Here is a 27398-nt window from a genome sequence, read left to right as displayed (position 1 = left end):
AATGTCCTGGTTTTATTCTCCGGCTCCTCTTCCTATTTTCTGTTGCTTTTCCTTGCTGTGCATTTTCTTTTGATATTATGCAGCGTGTAACCTGACTGCCCACACCAAGTTATTTCAATTACTCCCCAAGGTTTTTATTAGATATAGGAAAAGTCAGCTTTCCACATTCTGCATATTTATGGCTGCATTTACTTTTCAGAACCAGCAAGGAAGATAAAAGGGGGAAGAAATAGTTGAATGGAATATTAAAGAGTTTCTTTTCAATTGTATAGTAAGAATTAAAGAAACAGTTCCCATTTTCATCTTGACCGTCATACAAAAGATCTTTTCAGTGTCTGCCAATGCATACAGAGCCTTTTAGAATGTGAACTGTGGGCGTCACTGTGACTCTGGGAATAATGCTTTGATGTGAGGATTAGGAAGCAGCCCCACCCCATCTTCTCCATAATCAGAAAGGGAGATGGTCTGCAGAGGCCTTTCCAACTCCAACCTGCTGAAAAGGACAGGACAAGAGGTGGCCAATGCACTGCAGGGGACAGGGTCAGAGTGCTGTGTGTGGGCTGGTCCCTCACCTTACCTCTCAGAGATGGGAAGTGAGATCCAGGGAACAGAGGACAGAGGCCTCCCCCTCTGGTTACCTCACAAAACCCTTCCTTGAAGAATAAAATAGAACTGCCTTTGGGACTGGACCTGGGAAATGATACCAGAGTCTCACCTGGGGTGGCCTGGATGACAAGCCAGCTTGAGTGGGTCATCTTACCTCCATTCTCTCTTGGAGAGACATCACACCCAAAGTCACTGTGGTAGGAGTAAGGACTTAGTTTGGCTTCTGCAACCCTACCCTCTTGCCACGTTATTATTAAGCAAGCATCATAAAACCTGGGGCCACCATACATAAAGGAGATATCATCAGCATATTTGAGTGCCACAGTGCTTGGTGTGGAGAGGTAGGCAGCAGGAGGAGACACGGCTTCCTAAACATTCCTAAACATCCATCATCGGTGTACCATTGGAACAATGGCTGCCAGCCCCATCTGTACTATTCTTTATTCAGTAGTTTTAAATCAGTCACATTTTCAATGCCAAAGATTCTCAAACAAACATAGCAAATAAATGTAAAAGATACATGTCAATGGTAAAAGCTGGGGCTCTCAAAGAAGGGACAATAGTGCATGGACTCAGCATTCAGGTCCCTGCAGACAGTGGCAGGCAGGAAGAGAACAGTGATGCATGGGGACAGCAGATGGACCTGGAAACAGAAGAGGCTGGGAGAGGAGAGGAATGAGAAATGATGGAAACTATGGAGGCAAAGCTAAGACTGAGAATGGGGTCTAAGGTGCAGAATAGAGATGAGCCACACAAGGAAAGGAGTCCTTGGAGTGAGAAGTCCTTGGGCTACATCCTGCCAGGGCTGGGAAGAAAGAGAGTTATTCCTCAGCATTCCACTGGCACTGGAGGCAGACTGAAGAGGTAAGCACTGAATCCTAGAAGATGGTGGGGGCCAAGGGAGAAGGGGCAGTGCTAAAGAATAGCCTTGGCTGCTTGAGCTCAGGACCATGCTGAGGGCTAAAATTTAATAAATTGGAGGAGAATTGAGCTTGAGATGTCACTATGTCTCCAGCAAAGAGCTGGATCCCTCCAAGACTAGACCATTAGGGAGATAATTAGTACCCAGCTGTGGAGGCTCTCGTAGAAACTGGGGTACCCTAAACCAGCTGCCACAGCCATGCTACAATACTCCACTTTTCAGATCTGGGTGTTCATTAGTCGTCAGGACTCATGTTTAGGGAGGATGCAGAAAGTAGGAGATTCAGCCTCTATGTCCTTGTCTGATTTGATGCCCTCACCCACACCCAAGAGAGCCAACTGCTCCTTCATACAGGTTTTTTGTCAGTACTGAAGCTGAGCTTTTGTGAGCTTAGGATTGGGTCATATGTTTTAAGTCTAGCTCCCGGCTGGACAGGAATCAGAAGGCATGTGAGGCCAGTAACATAAGTTAACACTGAACTTAGCTAATATTGCTAAGCAGGGACTTTCCCATCTAACACGTTTTCTTTAACCTAAAAGCTCTCAAGTTAATTTTAACCTTGAAGAGGATTAAAGCATGGACAGTGGTCCTTTACAACTAGAATACAGTCATTTCTTCCCCTTTAACACAGTGGTTCTCCATCTCCCAAACACTGCAACCCTTGAATACATTTCCTCATGTTGTGGTGACCTCCAAACATAAAATTGTTTTCATTGCTACTTTATAACTGTAATTTTGCTACTGTTATGAATCATAATGTAAATAACTGTGTTTTCCAAGGGTCTTAGACACCCCCCCCCAAAGTGGTCATGACCCACCTGTTGAGAACTACTGCTTTAATATCAAGGACAGGAACCATTCTGAGATATCACCTCATACTTGCTAAGATAACCATTATCCAAAAAACCTAATGACAAGTATTGGCTAGGCTATGAAGAAATTAGAATCATGTATTATTAAAGAGAATATAAAGTCATCTATCCATTATAGAAGGCAGCATGATAATTCCTCTAAATATGAAAACTTGAATTATTGTGTGATTGACCAATCCCACTTATGAATATTTATCCAAGGTAATTAAGAGCAAAATCTCAAAGAGATGCTGACATTGACTTCTTCGTTATATCATCATTCATAACAGCAAAGATGTGGAACAAGGATAAATGTCCACCGACATGTAACTGGATAGAGAAAAAAATGATGTGCAAATGCAATACAATATGATTCAGCCTTTTAGGAAGAAGAAAACCCTGTCTTACTCAACAACACAGATGAACCTTGAAGCAGAGGCTTCTATGAAGCATCTAAAGTAGTCAGACTTGGAGAAGCAGAGCGATTTGGCAATTACCAGGAACTAATTGGGGGCGATAGAAAGCATATTTTTTAAGTAAATAAAAATCCATAAGCCATCTTATGAAATAAATAAGACTCCTTTGCTTAAAAAAAACTAGTCCTGAGCCTCAATTGCCTACTACTATAGCTCACAGCCCACAGAGAAGAACACTCTGTGAGTTTATGGGATGCTCATGGACCCTCCTTATGGATGCCAGTGAGATTTTACAAGCTTGGCATACTCTTTTCACTGACAATCTTCCTCATTTTGTTTTTGCAAGTCTAGCAAAACTTTCGTGTAAACACCTGGATTAGAAGGTTTTGCTTGCAGAAATGCTAAAATATTTGAGACTTGTTTTTTCCACAGGATAAAGCTTCCCACCACAGAGGGGAAGGGGTTCCCTCCCTGAGCACCCACTACAGAGAAAGTGGAGAGCGGGATCCCTGTGAAGAGCCTAGATTAGTTCCTGGAGACTGTAAACTGCCAAAGTTTGCTTTTGCAGCTTCCCCCGCCTGCTATACCCACGGGGCTCCTTGCTGCAAAGCTAATTTGGTCGTGAACCTCTCATGTTCTCTGCCAGCACCACAAACTCCACACTCTGAACAAACCTCACTTGGCCTGTTCCTTCCTCTGGGTTCGGTTAAACCCTCTGGAGAATGGGAGTGAGTGGAAGAAACCTAGAGAAGCCAGGGAAAGAGGCAAAGGTCAGGCCCGCCTGGGAAATTCAGATTATGGTCATCAACATAAGCATACTTGGCATGTGAGCTTGACAACCTCAGTTCAGTCCCAGGAAACCGACAATGGACGCAGAGCATTCCACACACACACAATGGAACACCCCTACTTACACACACACACACACATACACACACACACACACACACACACACACACACACACACACACACACAAACAGAAAAAGGTTAAAAATAAAATGTACTTAAGAAAAAGAAAGAGTTGGTAAGACTAGGTAAACAGAGTTTGGAGGCAAGAGACTGGAGCAGGAAGGAGGAAGAGTGTTGTGGAATATTCCTTTACACTGTGTGAAGACGTGTCACTGTGATTGGCTTAATAAAAAACTAAATAACCAGTAGCTAGGCAGGAGGTATAGGCAGGACTGCCAGACAGAGAGGGTGCTGGGAGGAAGAGAGGAGAAGTCACCAGCCAGTAGCAGAGGGAACAAGACATGCAGGCAAAGAGAAAGCTGTAAGTCACATGGCAACACATAGATGATGAGAAATGGGTTAATTTAAGTTAAAAGAGCTAGTGGGACAAGCCTAAGCTACAGGCCATTTAGCTTTTTATTAAACCAATCACAGTGACACAACTTCACACAGTGTAAAGGAATATTTCACAACATTTCCTTCTTTTTGTTGTTTTTGTGACCTGGCAGTCCAAAGAAAAATCTACAGAAGGGAAAATTCCTCAGAGGGAATGAGGAAGGAGGCCCTGGGTTCGGATGAATGGGGTGGGGGTGGGGGGCAGCAGAGGTGATTTCCTGTAGAATGGGAAACTGTCTGTGGCAGCTGTGTGATGGGACAACTCAGAAGCATTTGAGTGACCACTGAACTGGGTTCTCCTGGCACACCACTGCCCCTGAGGTAGGGTAGAAAGATAGGAAAAATTAGAGGAACAGGACAAAGAAGAGAGACCAGGTGGTTCTGGTGTGACTGGCTGAGAATTAAGACTTATTACACAGCTCGCCAAATTGTCTAAAAGGGGCCAGACTTCTGTTTTTGAGGAAACTCTGTCACACACACACACACACACACACACACACACACACACACACACACACACACTTATGAGCCATATTGACAGTCAAAACATGTGTATTATCCTTGTGTGACCTATGGACCCTAAGAATTTTTTAGACCTCTCTGACCTACATTTTTATATCACTAGCGTTCCTTTCTGAACAGGGGCACCTCATTAACTACTTTATAATTTACTTGATGAAAGAAAAAATCATTAAGGAAGCCTGTCTGTATCTGAAGAGAAACTGTGTGTGTGTGTGTGTGTGTGTGTGTGTGTGTGTGTGTGTGTGTGTGTGTGTGTGTGGGGGGGGGGCGGGAAAAGGGGAAGGAGGGGAAACTTTGACTGAGATGTAAAAACAAAAATTAAATAAACAACAATTTTTTTAATTTTAAAATTAAAAAAAGAAAAATCATCAGCTAAGAATAAGTATATCAAGATGTTTTTACTTAATCTTTTGAATTCAAATAGCTAGTCTACACTTTGAACAATGTAACCTCAAAAACCACATGCACTGTTTACATAATTTTTTAGGACAGTTAGAACCACTTTCTCCACAGACACCTGTATCTACTCTTGAGTGTCATTTCTGTCCTTTTCTTAAACAAACAAAAAGCCATTTTTTAAAAATACTGACCTGTCCTGAAATTGTTTTCTGCGGGGTTAGTCTACATCCTGACTTCACCTGGGTAGCTGTCTCTGAAAAGAACCCCGAGACTGAAGAGCTGTGACTCCTGATGCCAGTGACACATTCCCAGCAGACAAGGTGTCCTCAACATAGGCTACAGGACCATATCTATAAACACACACAAGACGACCCACTCTTCTCTCCTTCCAGAGAAAACCAGGGCAGAGGCACACCCTAAATTCATGGCAATGGTTCCCCGGGCTTCATTACTCTAATGTCTGAATGCTACTCTCTGCAGCAAAGCCAGAGGGCTTAAGACGGCCTTTGTGCAATGTTGATCAATAGATGATTTGACCTCCATCCAAGTCCTAACCCACCTTTATCTAGCTTTGTAACCTGAGTCACTTCTTCAGTTAAAGCCCCTGTTTTTCTGTCTGTAAAGTTGGGGGATTAAATGAGATGGATCTCAACTTCTCCCACATTCCATGATTCTCCCTTGGGCATGCACATGACCACACCCAGCAACTCATTTTTTCATACTGATCCTTAAAACTCAAGGGGATTTACAGTAAAAAGTCCATCTTCCTGTTCCTCTCAGAAGATGAGCAGGTGTGGCGCTGTGGCTGCTGCCATCAGGTGCAGCTGAGAAGCTGGTCCCTAGGACAGCACACTGTGAGCTTCCTATGCTCCATCCCAGCCTGTGCAGCCATTCTAGTTTCAATCTTCTCCCATCACAGGTCCCAAGACTGGTTCAAGAGAAAGCAGAGCAAGGCCTCCTCTTTACTGTGTCTCTCCTGGTCGCCTTCCTATAACTTGTTTTCCCAAGACAAAAGCCCAGATCTCTCTATCTATAGCCTAGGAAGACATAAGTCCAAGTTCTAGTCAACCCTTCATGGTACTCATCCCTGAGTGCTCAGCCTGTGCACGTGCAATGCAATGTTAATACACATCTATTTATTTCCTCTTGTGAATCCATCTTTGGCCAGTTTATTACTCCAAGACCCTACATCAGTTGAACATGTTCCACAGAGTGACTAGCTGAAGTGGGAAGCTGCTTCTAAGGGGGACATTCTGACAAGAATAGGCATGGGAACAGTTACCTTGTGGTAAGACTTCTTTCTGATGGAAAGATCGTGCTTCCCTAGTGAACAAGAGCACTATCAAGGCTCATCCTAGGCCCGGAAACAGGTCTTGCTGCACACAAGGGAGAACAAGATCATTTCTTCCTGTTGCCTGGATAATCATGTTTCACCCAGAACCTGAGACTATTAGCCAGGGCCGTCCTTAGAGGGTGGTGTTTGGGTGTGATTTTATTGCATATATGCATTCTAGCAAATATCAAGACCAGCTCAAAGCTATGAGCTCCGTCCTCAGCGAATCCACAAAGCAACTCTATTTTTGCAGATAGGGAAAATGGGACTCAGAAAAGTTATATAACATACCATGATCCATTACCTCATCAGTGACAGACAGCCATGCCTATCTCCTACTGAAGGTCACATTCTCAGCCATGCCGAACTGGCCCCTTTCTAGATTCTGGCCTGAAAATCATCATCTTTCCATCTTGGATTGTCTTAGCAACCCAAGGTGAATTGTCAGCATTGAATACCTTAACCTGACACTTCCGAGTCAGTTCTCTTTGTCTCCTTGGGAAGGAATAAAATCAAAAAGAAGAAAAGGATGAAGAGAAAAATTATAATTGAACTATAAAAAATATTATTGCAGGCTAAGCTGAATTCAGTTACACACGTAAGGCTTCTTATTTTTAGACCTCCCATGATCTCTATTCTGGAACAAAATAGGTTTTGTACCTTAAGCTAACTGAGCTTCTGGTATTGTGTTTTTGCCAAAATAATTGCATAACCCAAGTTTAGTCATGAGGAAATGTTAAGACAAACCCAAACTAAGAGCCACTTAAAAAGAAATGGCCAGTAGCATTCAAATTTGCCAAGGACAGAAAGACAGAGACAAAGCAATCTGTCCAGACTAAAGAGGCCTGAGAGCCAAGTACAGTGAATTAGACCAAGGCCAGAAAGTGGTCATCAGTGACATTTAAGTTAGGTATTTACATTAGACAGCAGTATTGTACTTGTGGTGGTTTTGTGGTTTTGACCATTATAATCATTGCAGGTGTGTATATCTAGAAAAATTGAAGTAAAGGATGTGTGAAGCTCTTTGTCCTATTTTTACATTATTTTAGTAATTGTTTCAATGAAAATGTCTATAATACCTTGAAAAGTCACAAGAACAGCACTGGAGGGAAGCTCTGAGGTCACCAGTGTCACACTGAAACAGGGCGCCAGGAAATATGTGGTTGAGCATTTGATCACAACTCAAAACCTTGAAAGGAGATGGCAGAGATTATTTATAGCAGAGCATCTAGGACATTTCTGTTTGGGAACCCTGACAGAGTTTGGCCACAGCAGTAGAGCCTTTAGTATTCAATTCTCAAATACTCCATCCAAAACCAAAATGATACAGAAGCACTCAATGCCTACAGGTCAAATTTTTTTTTCTCATAAGAATCTAATGTATCTCCAAGACACAGTATTTAATAATATTAGGAACTTTCAAGAGAAAAAATTCTAATATGACATATATCATATAGAGGAACAAATCCCTCTTTTACTGTGTATTAACTTTTCACAAGGCTTAATACTTGCAAGAGTTTGGAATTCAAAAAATCTTTAGGCAATGAAGATCCTCTTATCAAATTGGAACTATTTCTTTGGATTTATTCATACAACCTTGTGATAGTTAGTATTAACTACCAACTTGACAAAATCTATGATCACTTGGAAGATGGCCTCTGGTCATGTCCAGGGTTAGAGTGTGTCTTCATTCCATTAACTGAGATGGGAAGACCCACTCATTATGGGTGGCACCATTCCCTAGGCAGGGAATCCTGGATTGTACAAGAGTGGAGAAAGAGAACTGAGCATTAACATGGATGAGTTCATTCTCTGCTCTTGATCATGGATGTAATGTGACCAGATGCTTCAAGTTCTTGCTGCCTTAACTTACCTAGCAGGATGAGCTATAGCCGAATTTCTAAGCTTATTTCTAAGTCTTATTAAATAAAAACAAGGAGCCAAATATAGGAGTGAAAGCCCTAGAGATTAGGGAAATAGTGAGAGCCACCAACCACCTTACCTCACCAGCTCTGTAGCCTCCAAAATGCCATGATTTCCTGTCTACCCATGCTTTTATTGCCTTGCTCTTCTGCCTTCTCATTGGCTCTTAGCCCAGATACCTCACTTCCTTGTTACTGCCTGTCTGTACAGACCTTCAGATCTCTATGGTTGGTACTGAGATTGAAGGCATGTGTCACCACGCTTGGTTGTTCCCTAGTGTGTCCTTGAACACACAGAGACCTTGCCTGCCAAGTGATCAGATTAAGGATGTATGCTACCTCTGCCTGACTTGTGTTAATGGCTTGCTATTTCCTCTGATCTCCAGGCAAATTTATTTATTTATTTATTAACATACAAATAAAATAACACTACAAGCTACGCTTTGAATTATAAACTAAAACAAATCCTTCTCCCCAAAGTTGCTTTTGTCAAAGTATTTTATCACCTCAACAAAAAAGAAACTCAGACAAACCTGCACAGGTAGGAGCCAGGCTCATGACAGTAACCATGTGAAGAATTCTGGTCCTGTTGCTTTGTCAACATTTTCACTAAGCTAGGATCAGCATACCTGCATTGCAAACACTTTGCTCTAAGTAAATGTACTTGTTGGTGTGCTGAAGTTGTAGGACGTCTCTTTCCATAATCTGTTTCGTTTATGGCTTTAGATAAAAGACATCAAATGGAAAGCTATCTGCTATGTCTATAGACAGCTTAAATGCTCTTGGGGTTTATGTAAGCATGGGTGTGCTTTCTCGTCTTCATTTTCTTCCTGTTCAATACTACAGTAGGTTCTAGAAATAGAAAGACGAGCAAGGTAGAGGCCCCACCTTCATGGAGATCCTGACCAGATGGAAAAAAGGCAAACAAGAAAGGAATCACAGTTCTGTCAGAATGTCACTGGGGCAAAAGTAAGTTGCAGCCTCTGGGGGTGAGAGACACTAACTCTGAAGAAGTAGAAGATTTCACAGCAAAGTTAAGATTTGAGCAATATCCAAAAGGTGCAAGGAGATGGTGAGTAGGGTGGATGGGGCTGAAGGCAAATGGCTTTGGGGAGAAACAGAGCTCTCCTTCTATCAACACAGGTGGAAGGTGCTCCTGAAGATGGGTCCCTGAGATGTAGATTACAATCCCAGTTGGAAATATATTCTACCCTATGCAAATATTTTGAGGGAATTTGTCTTGTTTGTGACTGAAACATTTGTAATGTGAAGCATTCCTAGTAGTAGGAACACTGTCTGGAACTGTCACAACAAATCATTGTTAAATGCCTGGGATGTGGGGCTCAAGATCAATGTCTTAGTCTCCAGACTTCTGTTTGTTGAAAAAAAAAGTTTTTAGAAGAGAAGAAATGTAAAATTCTCATTTTTTCCCAACAAATATTTCTTCTGAAAATGCTTGATGGATTATAAAACTATAAGAAAAATCTACATCATTTGAAATCTAGTCTATGTGGAGAGAGGAAGATGTCAGATGATATGCAAGTATGGTCTACTAGAATACCTGTGAAATAAACTGGAGGAAACTGGATAACACTATCATAAGAGGTGGATGGTCCCCGAATATCTCTAGCTTTAAAAGCAAATAGAAATATGGAACCTCACAAAACAGGAGGGAAAGACCAGAGTCCATCCCAGAGCAACTGGATGATTTGGGGAGCTCCCACTTTGCAGTGACAAGGAGCAAAGTCAGCAGATGGCAGCAGCCATGGCTTAAGGTAGGCTCAGAAAATCTGCACTATGCTTTCAGTAATGGACATTGTAAAGAGCAGGGAGGGGCTGAGGAGGTGTTTCAGTAGGTCAGAGGGTTTGTGCTGCAAACATAAATGCCTGTGTTCAAAACCCAAGCACCTGTGTAAAGAGCTAGACATGATTGCTTGTGCCTGTAACCCTAGCATTCAGGGAAGAGACAGGTGGATCCTATGAGCTTGTTGGCCAGGCAGATGAGTCAAAATGGCCAACTTCCAGTTCAATGGGACACCCTGTCTCAAGGCAATTAGGCAGAGAATAGGTGATATGCAGACAGATATGGTGCTGGAGCTGAGATTCCTACATCTTGATCCAAAGGCTACAGGAAATGAACTGTCTCACTGGGAGTGACTTGAACATATATGACACCTCAAAGCCTAACTCCACAGTGACACACTTCCTCCAACAAGACCATGCCTACTCCAACAAGGACACACCTTCTAATAATGCCTCTTACTTTGGGGGCCATATTCTTTTAAACCACCACATATGTATATGTGTGCATACTGTACATACATATTTCCACATATATATGTATATATAATATATTATATATAAGCCCAAACAAAAATGGGCAAAAATTATAAAAACTCTCTAGAAATGATAATCCATATGTTTCTACACACATGAAAAAGGTATACCATCACATGAAATCGGAGAAATACTGTGTTCTTGTGGCACTTTGTTGGTTTTTTTAAGGATTTGTTTATTTTTATTTTGTGTGTGAGTGTATTTGTTCATATATGTGTCTGTGCACCAGGTGTGCCTGGTGCCTGTAGAGGCCAGAAGAGGCATCAGATCCCCTAAAACTGGAGTTACAGATGGTTATGAACTGCTGTGTGGGAGCTGGGAACCAAACCTAGGTCCTCTGGAAGAGCAGCCAGTGCTCTTAACCACTGAGCCATCTCTCCAGACCCAACACTTTGTCCTTGACCTACAGTGTTTCCCTGTGGGTCTCTCAATAATCAAATCATTTTAAAACCTGACCTGTGTGGGGTTTGTATGATGAAATGAAGCAATCTTTTACAATTATTGGATTCATTGCCAATGTCTAAAAATCAGGAGATTTTTTGGCAAAAAGTCTCATGTTTCCAATTTCCATTTTTGAAGACAAGTCTGACGACATGGACACCCCTCCTGGACCACAGGAAGTCATCAGGGCTGAGCAATGGCTGCTCTCCATGGTTTGGTTTCAGCAACACTGCACCTTTAGGCTCTGCAGGCATCTGAGCTTGAAGTCCAGCACATGGCTCTGAGACACTGCGTGTTTTGTTTGAGTGAATTTATGGTTGCTAAACCTAACCCTCCCCACCAATTCTCTCACAAGAACCAAATCAGTGCTCTTTATAACTAACAAACATTACAATGATGCCAATGCTCGCTAGAGATCAGAAGCATTTCTCTTCCTATTTCTGGGCCTCATCTATGAATTTGGCTGCCTGACCAAGAGCTAGTGACATGACCTGAAGGGTGCCAAAAGGGGGATTTTGAAGCCAATGCTGCTGAACCTTAGGATCTCCTCACTTGATCTCTAACCATGCTTATATGTAAAAGTTGCAAGATATCAGTGTTTTACCCACAGTTGGTCTTGACTTCTGTCCCTGTGCTGTATTTTCTGCCTAACATCTGGATCTGTTTTATGTTTGTTATTTCCCTAGGGGAGAGTCTCCAAAGGTAGTTAAACTCTAGAACTCAAGAAACCCAGATCTGCTCTGTCCACTGAAGATAGCCACAACTATTATAGCACTTTGCTGAACTGTTTGAGCTGAGCACTATACACAAAGCATTGTGGACCAATTAATACTTTCCTATTTTAAGACCTCAGTAAAGGAAATAGCTAAGGTTCCTGGGATTCATGTTGATACTAGCCCTCAGGACTTTCTAAATCCCCAACACTTTGTGACTATGGCTTGTTTAGTAACATTAGGCTTCCAAAGTGCAGGACTATATATTTTCTATTCCCTGATCTACACCCAGAACCAATTACAACACCTAACACAGTAAACACTCAATATGTTTGCTGAAGTAATGATCTAATTTGTGAAAACTTATTCTACATTTAAATATTCTCCTTCTCTTTCCACGAAGAATATGGGACCTACTGATGGGCACTAAAAGCAACAGGTTCACCTAGAAGACCATTAAAATTAGTTTCCAAGTTGAAAGAATACATAGAACGTGAGGTACTTGATGGTATGGTCAACACCAACCCAGTAGTGGGACCATGTGTTAAAATTCAGTCAGGGAGAGCTAACAGATGCTGAGGTCATGAGACCTTCTCTTCTTGTGATAGATACACCCTATTTAAAGGACATCACAGTTCAGCCTTTAAAGGTCTGTATTGACTCTTCTATTCCTAACTGGGGACATGTAGGCTCTCCATTGGACCACCTTAATAAATAATGAAAGTCCTCTATTCCAGAGTCAAATTTTTTCATTTCTGTGAAACGGAAATTGCTAAGTGCAAAATATGTGAATTCTTCCAATATCTGCCTTGCTCTACCATGTCCCATAGGCAAGGCTCTGTCTTTGTTGCTTGTTCCCTGCCAGCTGCCATTGCTGCAGTAGTTTCCCCAGTAGCGGATACATCAGCATGCAGAAACTGAGGAGACACCTACAGAAGAGGACAATAGAGACTGTAAAGGAGGAAGCTGTGGTGCTGAGTCTGGCAAAAGAATAGCAGAAATTAAAGAAAGGAGAATATGAAAGAATAGAGTGTGAGAAACATAAACTACTTAGCAAACTTTATAAAACTGAGATTTCCACAAGGGAATGAAAAGGATGAAAAATGCAAGGACTTTGGAGCAGAGAGAATTCGGTACAAGAAAAACATTAGGTAAAGAACAAGTAGTTTTTTGTTTCCTGTTTGTGGTGACTTTTTGTATCATGTTTTGCTTGTTTGTTGTCTGAGACAGGATCTTCCCATATAGGCCAGGATGACCTTGAGCTCTCATCTTCTGCCTCCGGGATGCTGGTGTATTTACAAGTGACCACCACCCCCAGCTGTGGCTGCCCTTTTAAATCCACTACAATTACTTACAACTGGTCTTTGATCCTTGTCTAGAAGAGTCAAGAGAGACATAGGAGGTATTGCCTATGAGGAGAGACAACCCATCTAATAAGCTATGACAACTTTTCACTCTTGTTTTCTGAAACTCTGTGGGTGCCCTGCACATCAAAATCCCAGATGGACTTGAGGTTGGCTAGACCCAGTCCTATAATTTTAGGACAACAAAAGTTGGAGCTGGTGTTGGTTTTTATTTATCATGAAGAAAAATATCAAAGAACAACAGTAGTAACACTTCTTGATTTGTTATTATTCTAAAAATGAGAGATTATGGACCCTAGGTTAGAACTGAATGAAAGGACCAGCAGGTATGTGAGCCACTGTAGGACATCAGCAGCACAGGGCAGGCTCAAGGCTGTACATTTTCTCCCTCTAGAAGAAATCAGAGAGCAACTGACTATTCAGAGAGAGGCTACCTTCAGGACTCACTGTTCTGAACACTAGGACCTTAAATGGGGGTCTCCAGGAAGATGTCTCTCCTAGAGAACCATTTTCTCTGTCTCTCTGATCCTTAGTTTTGGGGATACTTTGTCTCTTTGGGGACAGGTACACACTTTTTCCTTATATCTATTAAATCATTTACTCATCTATGGCAACCCACCAATCCAAAGGGCATTGGGTTATGTTAGTACAATGCCAAGTAAGTAGAAAACCCCTGAAGGTAAGATCCAAGATAAAACACCACAGAAAAATCACCAGAAACGAGCAATCGCCATCAGCAATGTGTCTGGACAGCCTCTGATGGCTGAACAATGATATCACCAATGTGAACTCAGCCAACCAGATGATCACACCAGTGTTGTCACTTAAACAATTATTTTCTTAATTGTAATTATTCAGGTGCATCTTCCAGTAATCTGAAGAACTTCATAGAAAGGTAAGTGGAAGACAGATCTAAGCAACTGTTTTAAATATGGTTAACTTACCTTGAAAGGAATGAAAATTCTTGTTTATTACCCCATTATCATTTCTACTGAGTATCAATAGTTTGTTAGTTACTGGGCATCCTCTTCCTGGGCCAGTAACCTTGGAAAATGATTCATTCATGTATGTTCTCAAAAGATTATAAAATGAATATGAAATGAATAAAATTTAGCTCTGAAAAAAGTAGCTGCAAAAACATAATGATTATATCATAGTCTGGCTTTATAAAAAAGAAACCTATTTTGTGAGGGTTTTTTGTTTCTGTTTTTGATACAGAGCCTCATACTATGTTACCCACACTCATCTCAGACTTATGTAATCTTCCTGCCCTCGCCTCCCTTGCTGAGATGCTATGCACAGCAAGTTAATATTTTTGTGTCTATTTGGGGATTAAAATTCAGAAGTGAGGCTGTATGTAGTATCCTGAACAGAAGCCTCAGGAAGCCCTTACCTATGTGAATTAAGTAGGCCCCACAGCTCTGAGGATGTCCAGTGACTGGGCATAAGTAGCTCAACTAACTCACCTATCCTTACTGGTAATAGTATTTTGAAGGATGTTAAGATGACAGTGAGTCTGTTTAGTTGAAATTTCAACCTACTCTTCAATATTATGCATTGATATGTCATTTCCTAATGGGAAATTGAATTGAGATTGTAGAGGAGAATGGGAGTGCTGACCAGAATGAAATAAGACCAGAAAAGCTGGTTGGGTTTTGGTGGGTAGTTACACAAAGATATTCCCCCAGGCTTAGCCTGTGTTGCCGATGACAGTGATGCTCAGACTCCATGTTTTCTCAGCTTGTCTAGGAACCAGGCATTGGACCAACCAGCCATCGTAATTTATGCCATGATTGGAAATGATGTCTGCAATGAGTAAGTCATTGAGAAAGATGCACACAATGCTAATAAGATGGTAATGGGCCTATTCGCTTGGGATTTGGCTCTGGCTCCCTACCCCCTCTTCCATTCCCTACCCCAGTCCACTCTGCTATAGTGTGCAGATGTCAAATAAGTTTATCTCTGAAGGAAAGCCTGAGTATGTGAAATCAACAGGAACAACCTGCGAAACTGAAAGCTCCCTTTGAAAAGAACCGAATCCAATCCAATAGCTCTCAATTCTGACATCACAACAAGGTATGCCAGGATCTATTGTGGATTATAGCACAGGAAATAGACTTCAGCAAGATCCAAGACTTAGAATCCACAACATTAGAATAGCATACAGCAGCAGCACAGTCATCCCATAAGAACACATGCTACCCTCATATTCTGACATTATTAAGCAGAAAAACAGCATAGACTTGCATTTGCCAAGAAACAATGTGTAACTCACATTCAATCCTGTTTATTCTGATGGTCCACAGTAAAAAGGGTTTTTGCTAAACTACAGCATTAGCATTAATCTCTCTCAACATTTGAAGAGTTGTATCAAAATCTATGTAGACCCCTAAAAATATGCTGCATGTGGACATTTGGCCTGTGGTTGTGGCTAAAAAGTAAACAAAAGGTGAGATAGAATCTGAAGCAGCTCTGGTGGCCATCTGCCCAGCATTTTAGGAAAACAGGAAAAACAAGCCAAGAAGGTGTATAATATTTGCTCAATGTAGCATAACTGACTAATGGCCAGCTGGTGGTCTCCCTACTCACAGACCTTCCCCTTGTCCTACCCATTCACTGGCCCTCCCAAGCCCATGTTGAGAACAACGTCCAATAGGATTGAAATTCATTTGGTTCTGTAGAATTCTAAATGAAGTGTAGACACATCAGTTCAAGGGGGGACATGCCACTCTACGATCCATTGTTGCTCATGGGCCAGTCCATACCTAGGTCCCTCCAGGATCACAAAGCTACCTTTTGAGGACTCAGGTCTCTGTCTCCTTGGTAAGCCACCCAGGACTTTGCAGTAGAGTGTATACCCCTTTAGACCTGCTATTATTGGTCTAGTATCTGTGCTCCTCTCTGTATTGTTTCATCTCTATAGCAACCCAAGGAGGCAAGTATGACTCTTTGCTTGTTACAGGTGAGGAAACTGAGGCTCACAAAGTAAAGAAATTTGTTCTACTGCCATTGAGTAGCAAAGCTAGGAGCTGCAGGATCTCTAATTCAATTCCATCTTCTTTCCCTGGCTCACTCTGGTCTTCCTTATGTTCTGTTTTTCATTCACTTTCTTAAGCCACATGTTGAGCACCACCAATGAGCCAACTACTAAGTCAGGTTCTGGGATCCAATGGAAAAAAGGCCTGAATCCCTGACCACAGGGAGCTCACAACAGAGAAACAGAGATATGGCTTCCAGCCTCCACTGCAAAAGAGAACAAGCTCTGGTCCAGCCAGATAATGTCCCTCCTGGGTCAGGTTCCCCTGGGTACAGAGAGCAAACAGTTTACAATTGGATAGAGTGCCTGAAGAAAAGCTTTACCTCCAAAAATCAGAATCACTGAGAATGCCCCCCTCCAGAGGTCCTTCCAACCCAGTCCTGCTTTCCTTTTTCCAAAGAGCCAAAAAATTAGACACATCAGCTAGAGGCCCATGCCAGCCTCTCCCCTGCCCAGGGATCTATCTGGGCAGAGAAGCAGCAAGCATTTGGATGAAGGAACAGAGTTGGCAGTGTGGGATGTTCCTGCAGTGCCCATTTTGTGATGTCCTGTGGAAAGGTTAGAAAAATAAAGACAGATGGCAAAACATCAAGGTGGAGTAGATATCCCATAATAGGCAAAGGGTTCCATACAAAGCCAAAGCCAGAGGGTTGCAAAACAGGTCTGTCCAGGAACAAGTTTTAGGAATTTGATTTGTCTATTTCTTTACACCTTCAGCTTTTTAAAAATGATGTTGCTAGCTCTTACCAAAATAATGCAGCCACATGTCTTTCTCAGTTCTCTAACTACATGTGGCTATTTAGTAAGTACTTGTAAGTGAATGAAGGTCATGACTGGAAGACAACTTTTAGCATCAGAAATTCTGAAAGAAAGGCAATGTGGAGGCACCTAGCATTTCCACTTAAAGTGACTCAGTGGTCTTAGACTTACCCATCACTGTCCTTAAACTCTTTAATGTAACACAAAAGTTCAACACTCCTGAAACAGAGCAAATGTGCGTGAGCTACAGCAGCAGAAACTTTGGATGGTCAGTAAAATCTCATTGTGTACATGCAGCACATTTTTCATTTCTCAGCTAGTGGGCATTTAAGCTCATTCTATTCCCTTGCTATTATGAAAAGAGCATCAATAGACATAGATGTACAAATATCCCTGTGGTAGGATACAGAGTGCATACCCAGAAATGGTATAGTTGGACCTTATGGTAGTTCTATGTACATAATCTTTCTCTGTCCCATCAGCCGGCTCCCAAATCATGACATGGAGACATTATTAATTATGAAACTCAGCCAATAGCTTAGGCTTGTTTCTAACTACCTCTTATACATTAAATTAACCCATTTCTATTAATTTACTTTCTGCCTCATAGCTTTATTACCTCATCTCCATAGTGCCCATACTGGTTGCTCTCCATCTCATGGCATTGCCCTTCTTCTTCTTCTTCTTCTTCTTCCCAGCATCCTATGTGCCTGAAAATCCTGCCTAGCTATTGGCCATTCAGCTTTGTATCAAACCAATCAGAATGACACATCTTCACAGTGGACAAAAAGATTATTTCACAGCAGTCTTATGTTTGATTTTTTTTGAGAAATCTCCATATCAATTTCCACAGTAGCCAGAGCTGTTTACATTCCCACAGAAAGTGAACAACAGCTCCTTCCCACATCTTTACCAGTGGCTGTTGTCATTTGTATCCTTGATTAGTACATTCTAACTGGGATGAAATAGAACCTCAAAGCTTGGGCCAACATAAGTTGTGCAATTATTACAATTATTGATTTTCATATGTCAAGCCATCCCTGCATCTCTGGAATGAAGCTAACTTGAGCATGGTGATCACATTTTTAATGTGTTCTTGAATTTGGTTTTCAAGTGCTTTGTTGAGAATATTTCCATCTTTGTAAATCATGGAGATTGGGCTGTAATTTTTCTTTCTTTAGGGTGCAGCCTTATCTAAGATGTAATGGATTCATAAAAATAGCTTGGAAGTGTCGTCCTTTACTGTTTTATGGAATAATTTGAGAAGCTTTGATGTGTGATCTTCCTTAAGGGTCTCGGACTTTTCTTTGTTGAGTGGTTTCCTGCTACTGGTACGATATTATTGGTTGTAGATCTGTTTAACTCATTTGCCTCATCTTGGTTTAACTTTGATAGGTCATATGTATCTAGATATCTATCCACTTCTTTTAGATTTTTCAATTTAGTAGAATATAATCTTCAGGTTTGTATCCTCATGATTTTCTGGATTTCATTGGTATCCATTATAATAGTTTTCCTTCCATCTCTACTTTATTAATTTAGGTCTCCTTTTTCTTTGTTTCAGTTAGTTTGGCTACAGGTTTCTTGATCTTGTTAATTTTTTGAAAGAACCAAATCTCTGCTTCAGTGATTCTTTGTAGTTTTGTTTGTTTGTTTATATTTCATCTATTTCTATTGTGATCTAGTATTTTTGTCCATCTACTGCATTTGGGTTTGGCTTATTTTCTTTTTCCAAAGCCTTAAGGTACATTATTGTGATGGTTTGAATAGAAATGGCCCCTGTAGGCTCATGTGTTTGAATGCTTAGCCCATAGGGAGTGACATTATTAGGAAGTGTGACCTTGTTGTTGTAGGTGTGGCTTTGTTGGTGGAAGTGTGTCACTAGAGGCTGGATTTTGAAGTCTCAGATGCTCAAAGCCATGCCCAGTGTGACAGTCTCTTCCTGCTGCCTACAGATCCAGATGTAGAGCTCTCAGCTACCTCTCCAACACCATGTATGTTTGTGTGCCATCATGCTTCCCACCATGATGATAATGGACTATAAGCCAGCCCCAATTAAATGTTTTCCTTCATAAGGGTTGCTGTGGTCATGGTGTCTCATCACAACAATAAAACCCTTAGACAATCATTAAATTATTTATTTGAGATTTCTCTGATGTTTTTATATGCTCTACAGAGCACAACTACTAAACAGAGAAAGATGTGGTATGAATAAAGCAGACCATAGCAGCCTATCAGAATAATGATGAAAGCCTAAATTCAGTATAGAAACTGAAGATAAAGGGCAAGAGGGTGTGTACACATAAAATAACATCATGCCTCAGAGATGCTCTGTCTTGTGGTCTATGTGCATTTTTTAAAACTAATGTTAATTCCCAAAGCTCCAAATAAATCTTAAGCAATATCAGACCCTCTTCAGTAGCCATGAGTCAGGATAGATGAGCTTATGTTCCAAAACAGAAAAACAAACAAACAAACAAAAGAAAAAGCCCTAAACTCTTAGTAGTTTAAAGCCACAAAATTTCCCTCCTTCTTGCTCACACTGCATGTTCTTCAGGAACATGGCTCTCTCTCTCTCTCTCTCTCTCTCTCTCTCTCTCTCTCTCTCTCTCTCTCTCTCTCTCTCTCTCCAGACTCAAACACATGACATAACTATCTGGAACGCTGCTCATACCAGCAATACGGTCAAAGAACATTACAAAGGCTCTTATCCCACCAGTTACATGGCCTATTCAACTACAAGGAGTCAGTAAATGCAGCCTGACTATGTGCCAGAAAGGTAGGAAGTCATAAGCAATTTGCAAAATAGTACCAATAACCAGCACATACAGTGTGTTTGTATGTGACTGTCCTGCTAATCAAGGCACTTTCTTTCTTCCACCACAGGAGAGCTGACACAGTACCGGAAATGACCACTCCTGAACAAATGTACTCCAACGTCATGCAAACTCTGAAGCATCTGAATTCCCATCTGCCCAATGGCAGCCATGTTATTTTATATGGTTTACCAGATGGAACTTTTCTCTGGGACAGTTTGCATGATCAATACCACCCTCTAGGTATATTATGCTCGCAGATTCTTTTCACTGTGTTTGTGGATGTGCGGATGTATGTGCAATATGTGTACAATGCATACATATGATATGTGTATATGCAATGTGTGCATGTAATTATATGTGTGAGACATGTATATGATGTGTGTGATGTATATTTATGATATATGTGATGTGTATGTGTGATGCATGTGATATGTATATGTGATGTGTATGATGTGTATGTGTGATGTGTATGATATATATATATAATATTAATGCAGGAGAAATTCAAAGAAGTAAAATTTATGCTATAAAGGATTCACTAATAAGCTTGCTTGGGAAATATTAAGTTACACAAAGTAGAATTTAACTAAAGGATCACTGCCTCCAACACAACCAGAAGATAAGTAAGTATACTAACTGGCTTGTAGAAATTGTGAGAAAGAAAATTCTGTACCATAACTGATGTTCAGGGATACTGAGAAAGTTTCTGCTGCTATTTGTTCACCAAGATTGACCTTCAGTTAAGCTCCATTCCTGTAACAAAAGAAGACAGCTCTGACTTATGACTACCCATTAGACCCATCCCCATATCAAAGAACGTGCTCAAGAAGTCAACATAGGGTCACAACCACCATTAGGTCCTGGCCTGCCATTAAGTCCCTATGTTCTTATCAGGAAAGCATAATTCTGCCAGGTGGGCAAGACAAACCTGGGTGACAGTTATTCAAAAGGAACAACACTGATGTACTTAAAAATACTTCTGCCAATATGTTTGCTGGCAAATCTCCCATCTGCCCAAGTGACCAGATTTACAGTCTCCCATCTCTGCTTAAATTGTTCAGAGTGTAACCTGAGGTTGGGACCTGAAAGAAGTTTAAGGATGACAGCCTTTGTGGAATGTACAAGGCCGAGGTGTATGAGTTAGTAAAATCTTCTGTTCATGGCTGGCTCGCTCCACTTTGAGCATGAGCCAGAGCTCTCCCTTGAGTACAAAACTTCTATGTGTTTTTTGATCTCACCTCTTCCCCTCCTCCTCCTCCTCTTTTTCCTCCTGTACTTCCTGATTAAGCCAACTTCACTACCTCACTGAAGAAATTCCACTCCCATTCACATGAGAAACCACCCCCACTGACATGAGAAAAGAATTCATGACCAGCTCTCTAGTTTCTTCCCTGGAGGGGAAAAAGCAGATATCTGCATTCAGCCATTTCAAATGAAGTCATTTGCTCCGTGAAAGTGTACCACAAATAGTATCCAAGCAAAGCAGTGCCCTGCCTTGCCTAAGGAGAGCACAGCTTCCCTCTTCATACAACTTCTTATCTTTATAGACAAAAATATGATAACATACAGAACTTCACTCCTTTCTGAACTGCCTTGTGTGTTTAAAGGACAGCCACTTGGGCTGGAGAAGTCTCTTTGAGCCATGGGATGTGAAGACGAACAAATTCCATTAGATCACTGAATTGCTCATGCTAAGAGAAGCTTGGGGAAGCGGGAGTGTCCTTCCAGTCTGCTCCATCACACCAGCGTAACATGATTTGAAGCCTTCTGGTTTTAAATTCCATTTTCTTTCCATAAACTCTGACTAGACCAGCTACATAAATGCCTTCAAATTGGCCGTGCACACTTGATTTGACAACAGTAGATAATAATGACACCATGCAACTTGAGAATGAAGGAAGGGGGAATGCTGATTAGAGAAATCCATCTAGCCCTAGCACTGGGGAATGGAGCGGACACAGGAAGAGCTCTGGAGCTCACTCACTAACGGCTAGTCTTGTGGAATCAGTGAGCTCCAGGTTCGTTCTCTCTCTCTCTCTCTCTCTCTCTCTCTCTCTCTCTCTCTCTCTCTCTCTCTCACACACACACACACACACACACACACACACACACACAGGAGAGAGAGGATATGTAGGTGGAGATATATATGATAGATATAATAAAGTTAGATATAGATAAGTGAATATAAATAAATAGCAAAGACTATCCTAAAGAATTTGCAAATTTCTAATACACAAACTATGTCTTTTAGCCATCTGGAGTAGAACCTTACCCTTTTATCTTTAGAGAGAGCCAGTGACATCCATGGGAGCAACCCAGTGGTTCGTGAACACACACACACACACACACACACACACACACACACACACACACACACACACACACGAGCATAGAAAAAATTTCAGATCCTGATAATTACTGGTCACTGTGGACAGTACCACTGGATTTTTTTTCTTTTTGGTGCTGCCATCAAAGCCAGAGTCTCGCATGCTCTAACTATACTACGAAGCTACATCCTCAGACCCCTACTGATTAACTAGGATGTCTTTCTGACCAGGAATTACAGATACACACAACCTCTTTACACTCTTTGGTGGGGGGGGGGGGCAGGTATAGGTTAAAAAAAATCACAATAACAGCTAAAAAGCAAATGATCAAGAGTCAGTGCCAGCAGAGGGAAAGGCTGTATTTCCTCTCCCTTTCCTTTAGGCTGTTAGTCCACCATAAGCACTGCCAATTACCCTTCTACTTGAGTGCCCCAGAGGCATCCTTCCTTCCAATTAGCAAATGCAAGATAGAAGAAAAACACTTCTTAGCATTTCCCAATATCTTCTACTGTATTACAGAAACTTCATCCTGTTCATCAGACCTATCCCTCTGTCCACCAGGTTCAGAGAGAGCCAGTGTTGGAACAGTAGGCAATAGAAGGCACAGGGAGAGAGACTGGGCTCAGTGAAACGGGATACACCCAAGGGCCCTCATCCAGAGATACGTTGTTATCTGGGCAGGATAGGGGAAGGGGAGAGCAAGGCAGAATGGAGCAAGGCTGTGACTGGGCTTCACCCCAAAGGAGTGTCCAGTAGTGATGTTCCCAGTACTCATGGAGCAGGACAAAATTCAGTTCTTCTGGATATCAAAGCAATCAAGGCTTGAAAGAGGGAGAGGGAGATGCATTGGGACTCACAGTGGGTAGCCTCCACTTAGTTTGAAGAGACTTCAGCCACTAAGCAGAATAAGGGGATAGAGGAGAATACACATTAGTACCAGTCAAGTTATCTCAATTCTTCTATGAAGCCTAATCCCAACAAGGACCAAGACAGGGTTAGAGTGAGGTTTAAAAAGCAGAGAACATAAGGTAGAAGTAGGAAGGCTACAAAGCCTTCAGTCATGGGGCACATGGAAGACCCAGGATGGGGTTAAAGGAATCTGTCACTGCAACTGAGCTGAACGGGGCTGAGATGTACAAAGACATACAGCAAAAGAGCAAATGAGGGGGGAAATGGAAGAGAAAACTGAGCGAGAATCCCCAATGAGAATCCTCAGTGAGTAGAAGTAGGAACCTCAGGGAAGATGGGGTTCAGGGTCAAAGCCAAGCCCATGCAGTGAAAGCCAAGACAGAAGGCAGTGGCTTGGAATCCATCTAAAATGTGAAGACGCCTTGACTTTACTGGCAGCAGTCGCCTGTGGCCTTCTAGACCTGACATTCCCTCACCACACTGGGGGATGGCCGTGTGTTCCCTCCAAGATGAGCAAGTTAAACCTATGTTTCAGTGTCGCTTACCTAAGGTACAGGTGAAAAGCAGTGCTCTGTTCCATCACCTGCAGTCTTTCTCTTGACTCTGAGATGCTCTAAAATCCTCTATTATCCTCTTTAATCTCCGAGAGCATGAGACATGTTTAATGGATACAGCATCAGCTGCTCATCCTGGAGATTGGTGGGGGAGCTGGATTTTGTATGTCAGTCACAGCATGAAAACTGACTGCTTCTGGGGTGGATAGACTGTAAAGAGGGAGAGGGGTGGCACTGGGGGAGAGAAGATATCACAGTGTCTGTTGTTAGTGCTTCAAAGGCTTCTGGATAGAGTCCAGGGCATTAGACTTTTCACCGCTGTGACATAATACCCGAGACAAATGGTGTGGAGGAAAACTTGTCTATTTGGGCTCATCATGCAGAAAATTCAGTGCCCTGTGCTTGGTCCCACGTGCCTCTGTAGATGCCATGGCAGTGGGAGTGTGTGAAGGGGGAGGTTCTTTACCTGATGGCTAACAGGAAGCAGACAGAAAGGGGGGAACTGGGAACCAGGTATAACCTTTGAAGACACATTCCCAGTGATCTACTTCCTCCAGCTAGGGCCGCCTCTTAGTTTCCAGAACCTCTTCAGACAGTGTCACGGGCTAGGGAAAGAGTGTTTCAGACACAGAATAGGATAGATGTGCAAACCATAACAACCCATGCAACACTTTCCCCTTCATTCTTATGGACCTCTTTAACCTGAGTGAAAAAAATAACTGTGAGGTACATTTCCTAACTAGGACTCAGTAAGACAACTCCAGAGAAACTCTTAATCCATTGTTATCAAGACAGACAAAAATCCGCTGACATCCCCATCCCGCCCAAGAGTGATGGGGCCACCCCTGCCATATTTGAAGGACTTTGTTCAGAATTTCAGACATTCTGCATGCCAGTTCCTCAGTGGGGAACAACTGGCTCAGACCTGTTTCATAAGCCCAGAAAGAAGGATTTAGTCAATTCCCATCTTGAACGGGACTCTCTGAGCCTCACGGAAACTTGGAATTTCATGGCATTACCAAGGAGAAGGTGCTGCCTGGTGATGTGCTTTTTCAAGTCACTGTGGTCCATTTAAAGCTGTAGGAGACTCTATCTTCCTCTGGAGATTAGATCAGGCCAGCGCTCCAGTCCTGTCCTCCCCAAGACTAAAAGCACTTGGGCATAGACTCCTTAAGGCCCCTTCCTAACCTGGGCTCAGACAGAAGTAAAATACAGGCATTCCTCAAGGCTATGCTGACTGACAAATCAACTCAGGATAAATGCCATCATCTAAAAGGGAGGTAGGATCATCTACAAATGTCTCTGAGCATTGCCATCTGATTCCATATGACATATCAGACCTCTGTGTTTTCTAGGCCAGCTAAATAAAGACGTGACCTATGCACGCTTCTTCTCCTTCCTGAGCTGCCTCCAGGTAAGCCCAGAGACCTGCTCCAGGACCTCATCATACACACACACACACACACACACACACACACACACACACACACACACACACACTTGAATGCACACATATGCAAGTACATGTGTACACATACCTCTTACTATGTCTATTCCTCTTTAATCAGAAGGCTCTTTATGTTCCTTCAGGTCAGTCCCTGTAATGGCTGGATGTCTTCCAACAAGACCCTCCGGATTCTCACTTCACAGGTAGAGCTGTTGAGCTCTCTGTCCCTTGTTTGCTACAGACTTTCTCTCAGGATGGGATTCTACAGCATAATGGTCACCAACCTGCAAATAACAAAATCACATGATCAGGGAGCCAGAGAAGGAAAAAGGACTTGTGTGTCCTGTCTGCCTCCACCCTTCTCCAGGGGTTCATATGTTTCTCATGCATGAACACATATACACACACAGTTTGTAAAATGATCTGAGGCAGTGAACTGGGGAGCTGAGGAAGATAAGCCTTATGTATGATTGTGTGCTCAGAGAGGATCACCTCACATGTCTAAAAGAATCCGTTTCCCAAGCAAAATATCTTATACTTTGTTCATAGGTTGTAAATTATCTTTATAAAAATTAATGAAACTTAGTTTTTGATGTTTATTTTTAAGACAAGCCTGACTATGTAGCCTAGGCTTGCTTTGAAAACACAGAAATTTCCTTTCTTGCCTCAATTTTTCAAGTACTGAGATTGCAGGCATGACCCACCACCTGCATATTTTGTTAATAAAACTTTATTGTAGAGAACTTGCAAATTAAAAAATACACAGTAAGATAAAAAAAATAAAAAATATATTTCAATTTTGAAAACATGAAATGTGTGAAAATCTAAGAACTACAGCAATGAAAATTGGGCTATAGTCAGTTGTGATAGTGTGCTCTGGGAGGTTATGCTGAAGAGGCAGAGAGGCAAGGAGATAACACATTTGAGGACTGAGCTACAACTTTTGGGGCCAGGAAGATGAATTGACAGCTAAGAGCCTTTGCTGTACAAGTGTGAGAGCCTGAGTTCAATCACCAGCACATCTGTAAGAAGCTGGGCATGGCTGCACACACGGCTGTAACTGCAGTACGGAAGGGAACAGAGACAAGATCACCTCTGGGGCTGGCAGCCTAGCTCCAGGTTCAATAAGAGAGCCTGTGTCATGGGTAATAAGTCAGAAAGTGACAGAGTAAGCCACTCAGCATTCTTCTCTGACCTCAATGCCTGTGTATGGCGCACACACACACACACACACACACACACACACACACACACACACACACACACTCAGGCTGGGGAGATAGCTCAAGCAGTCAGTGAAGTGCTTGTGACATAATCATAAGGACCTGAGTTCAGTCCCCAGCACCCAAGTGAGGAAGCGGAAGCAGTGGCACAGTTGTAACCTCAGTGCTAGGGAGGTGGAGTCAGGAGCATCCCTGGGCTTCACTAGCCAGACAACCTAACCAAATGAGCAAGTCCAGGCCAATGAGAGTCCTTGTTTCCAATACCAAGGTAGATGGATCCTAAGCAGTAATGTCTAAGCTTGCCTCTGGCATCTATACACATGTACACACATCTGAATACATATCTACACACATGTGTGCACATGTGCATGCACAGAAAAAAATCATCTATGTATCAGTATGTGAGTGTCTATTTTCAATTCCATAGGTATCTTGCGTTTTGCCTACTAGATTGAGAATACTCATAGAAATTCCAGTGTCCATAAATTGTTTCTCCAACATATGAATGTGGCAGGATTTATTCCATCTTTTTGTGCAGTTGGACACATGGTTCTTTCCAGTGTTTCACCGTGATGAATAACAAGTTGTGTGTTTTGTGGCATCTCTATTTCCTATATACAAGCCCCTGTAAGATATATTGGTCATGTTAAAGATTTAATCTGTATTGCCAAGCTGCTGTCTAGAACCATGAAACTAACCTACATTTTTGTTCATTCACCCTGACATTCAATATTATCAAGGTTGTTCAGCTCATCTTCATCAAATTCATGCAGGAAAAGTAGAATGTTATTGCTTTAATTTACACTGCTTTGACTCCTAATGAATAGTAACATTTTCCGTATGTCCATTGGTCATTTGCACATGAATACACTTTAATGTGCAGAGCTGTTTTCTGCTGATGGCTTGGAGATAGGAAAGTGGAATGGTGTGTGGAAGATCAATTTCTTTTTCTAGCTGAATTGTCTCATGAAAGTCAAAGTTGAGATTTCATGGAATTCTCTGTTTCTCTTGTATTCAGAGAGCAGAGCAACTCTCCAATACACTGAAAAAAATTGCAACCACCGAGACGTTCACAAACTTCCATCTTTTCTACATGGATTTTGCCTTCCACGAAAGTAAGTCACTTGGTTTTTGTCTTGACAATAGGCACA

At 41.9% G+C, this 27398-nt stretch overlaps 1 protein-coding gene across 2 annotated transcripts in view; it reads left to right on the top strand.

Moving 5' to 3' along the window:
* The window catches only part of Aoah (acyloxyacyl hydrolase), a 239786-nt gene that overhangs the window by 193524 nt on the left and 18864 nt on the right, over positions 1-27398 (top strand). For both annotated transcript variants that reach the window (XM_052729193.1, XM_052729192.1), the window contains exons 14-19: positions 14031-14067; positions 14913-14987; positions 19855-20027; positions 24933-24991; positions 25168-25227; positions 27266-27362. In XM_052729193.1, the coding sequence (XP_052585153.1) occupies positions 14031-14067; positions 14913-14987; positions 19855-20027; positions 24933-24991; positions 25168-25227; positions 27266-27362 (501 nt within the window). The remainder of the gene's footprint in view (positions 1-14030; positions 14068-14912; positions 14988-19854; positions 20028-24932; positions 24992-25167; positions 25228-27265; positions 27363-27398) is intronic.

Source organism: Peromyscus californicus, unplaced genomic scaffold, assembly GCF_007827085.1.
Source record: "Peromyscus californicus insignis strain IS unplaced genomic scaffold, ASM782708v3 Scaffold_8__1_contigs__length_139910024, whole genome shotgun sequence".
Lineage (NCBI taxonomy): Eukaryota > Metazoa > Chordata > Mammalia > Rodentia > Cricetidae > Peromyscus > Peromyscus californicus.
Note: the sequence above shows the minus strand (reverse complement) of the source record. Positions and strands in the feature narration are given on the sequence as shown.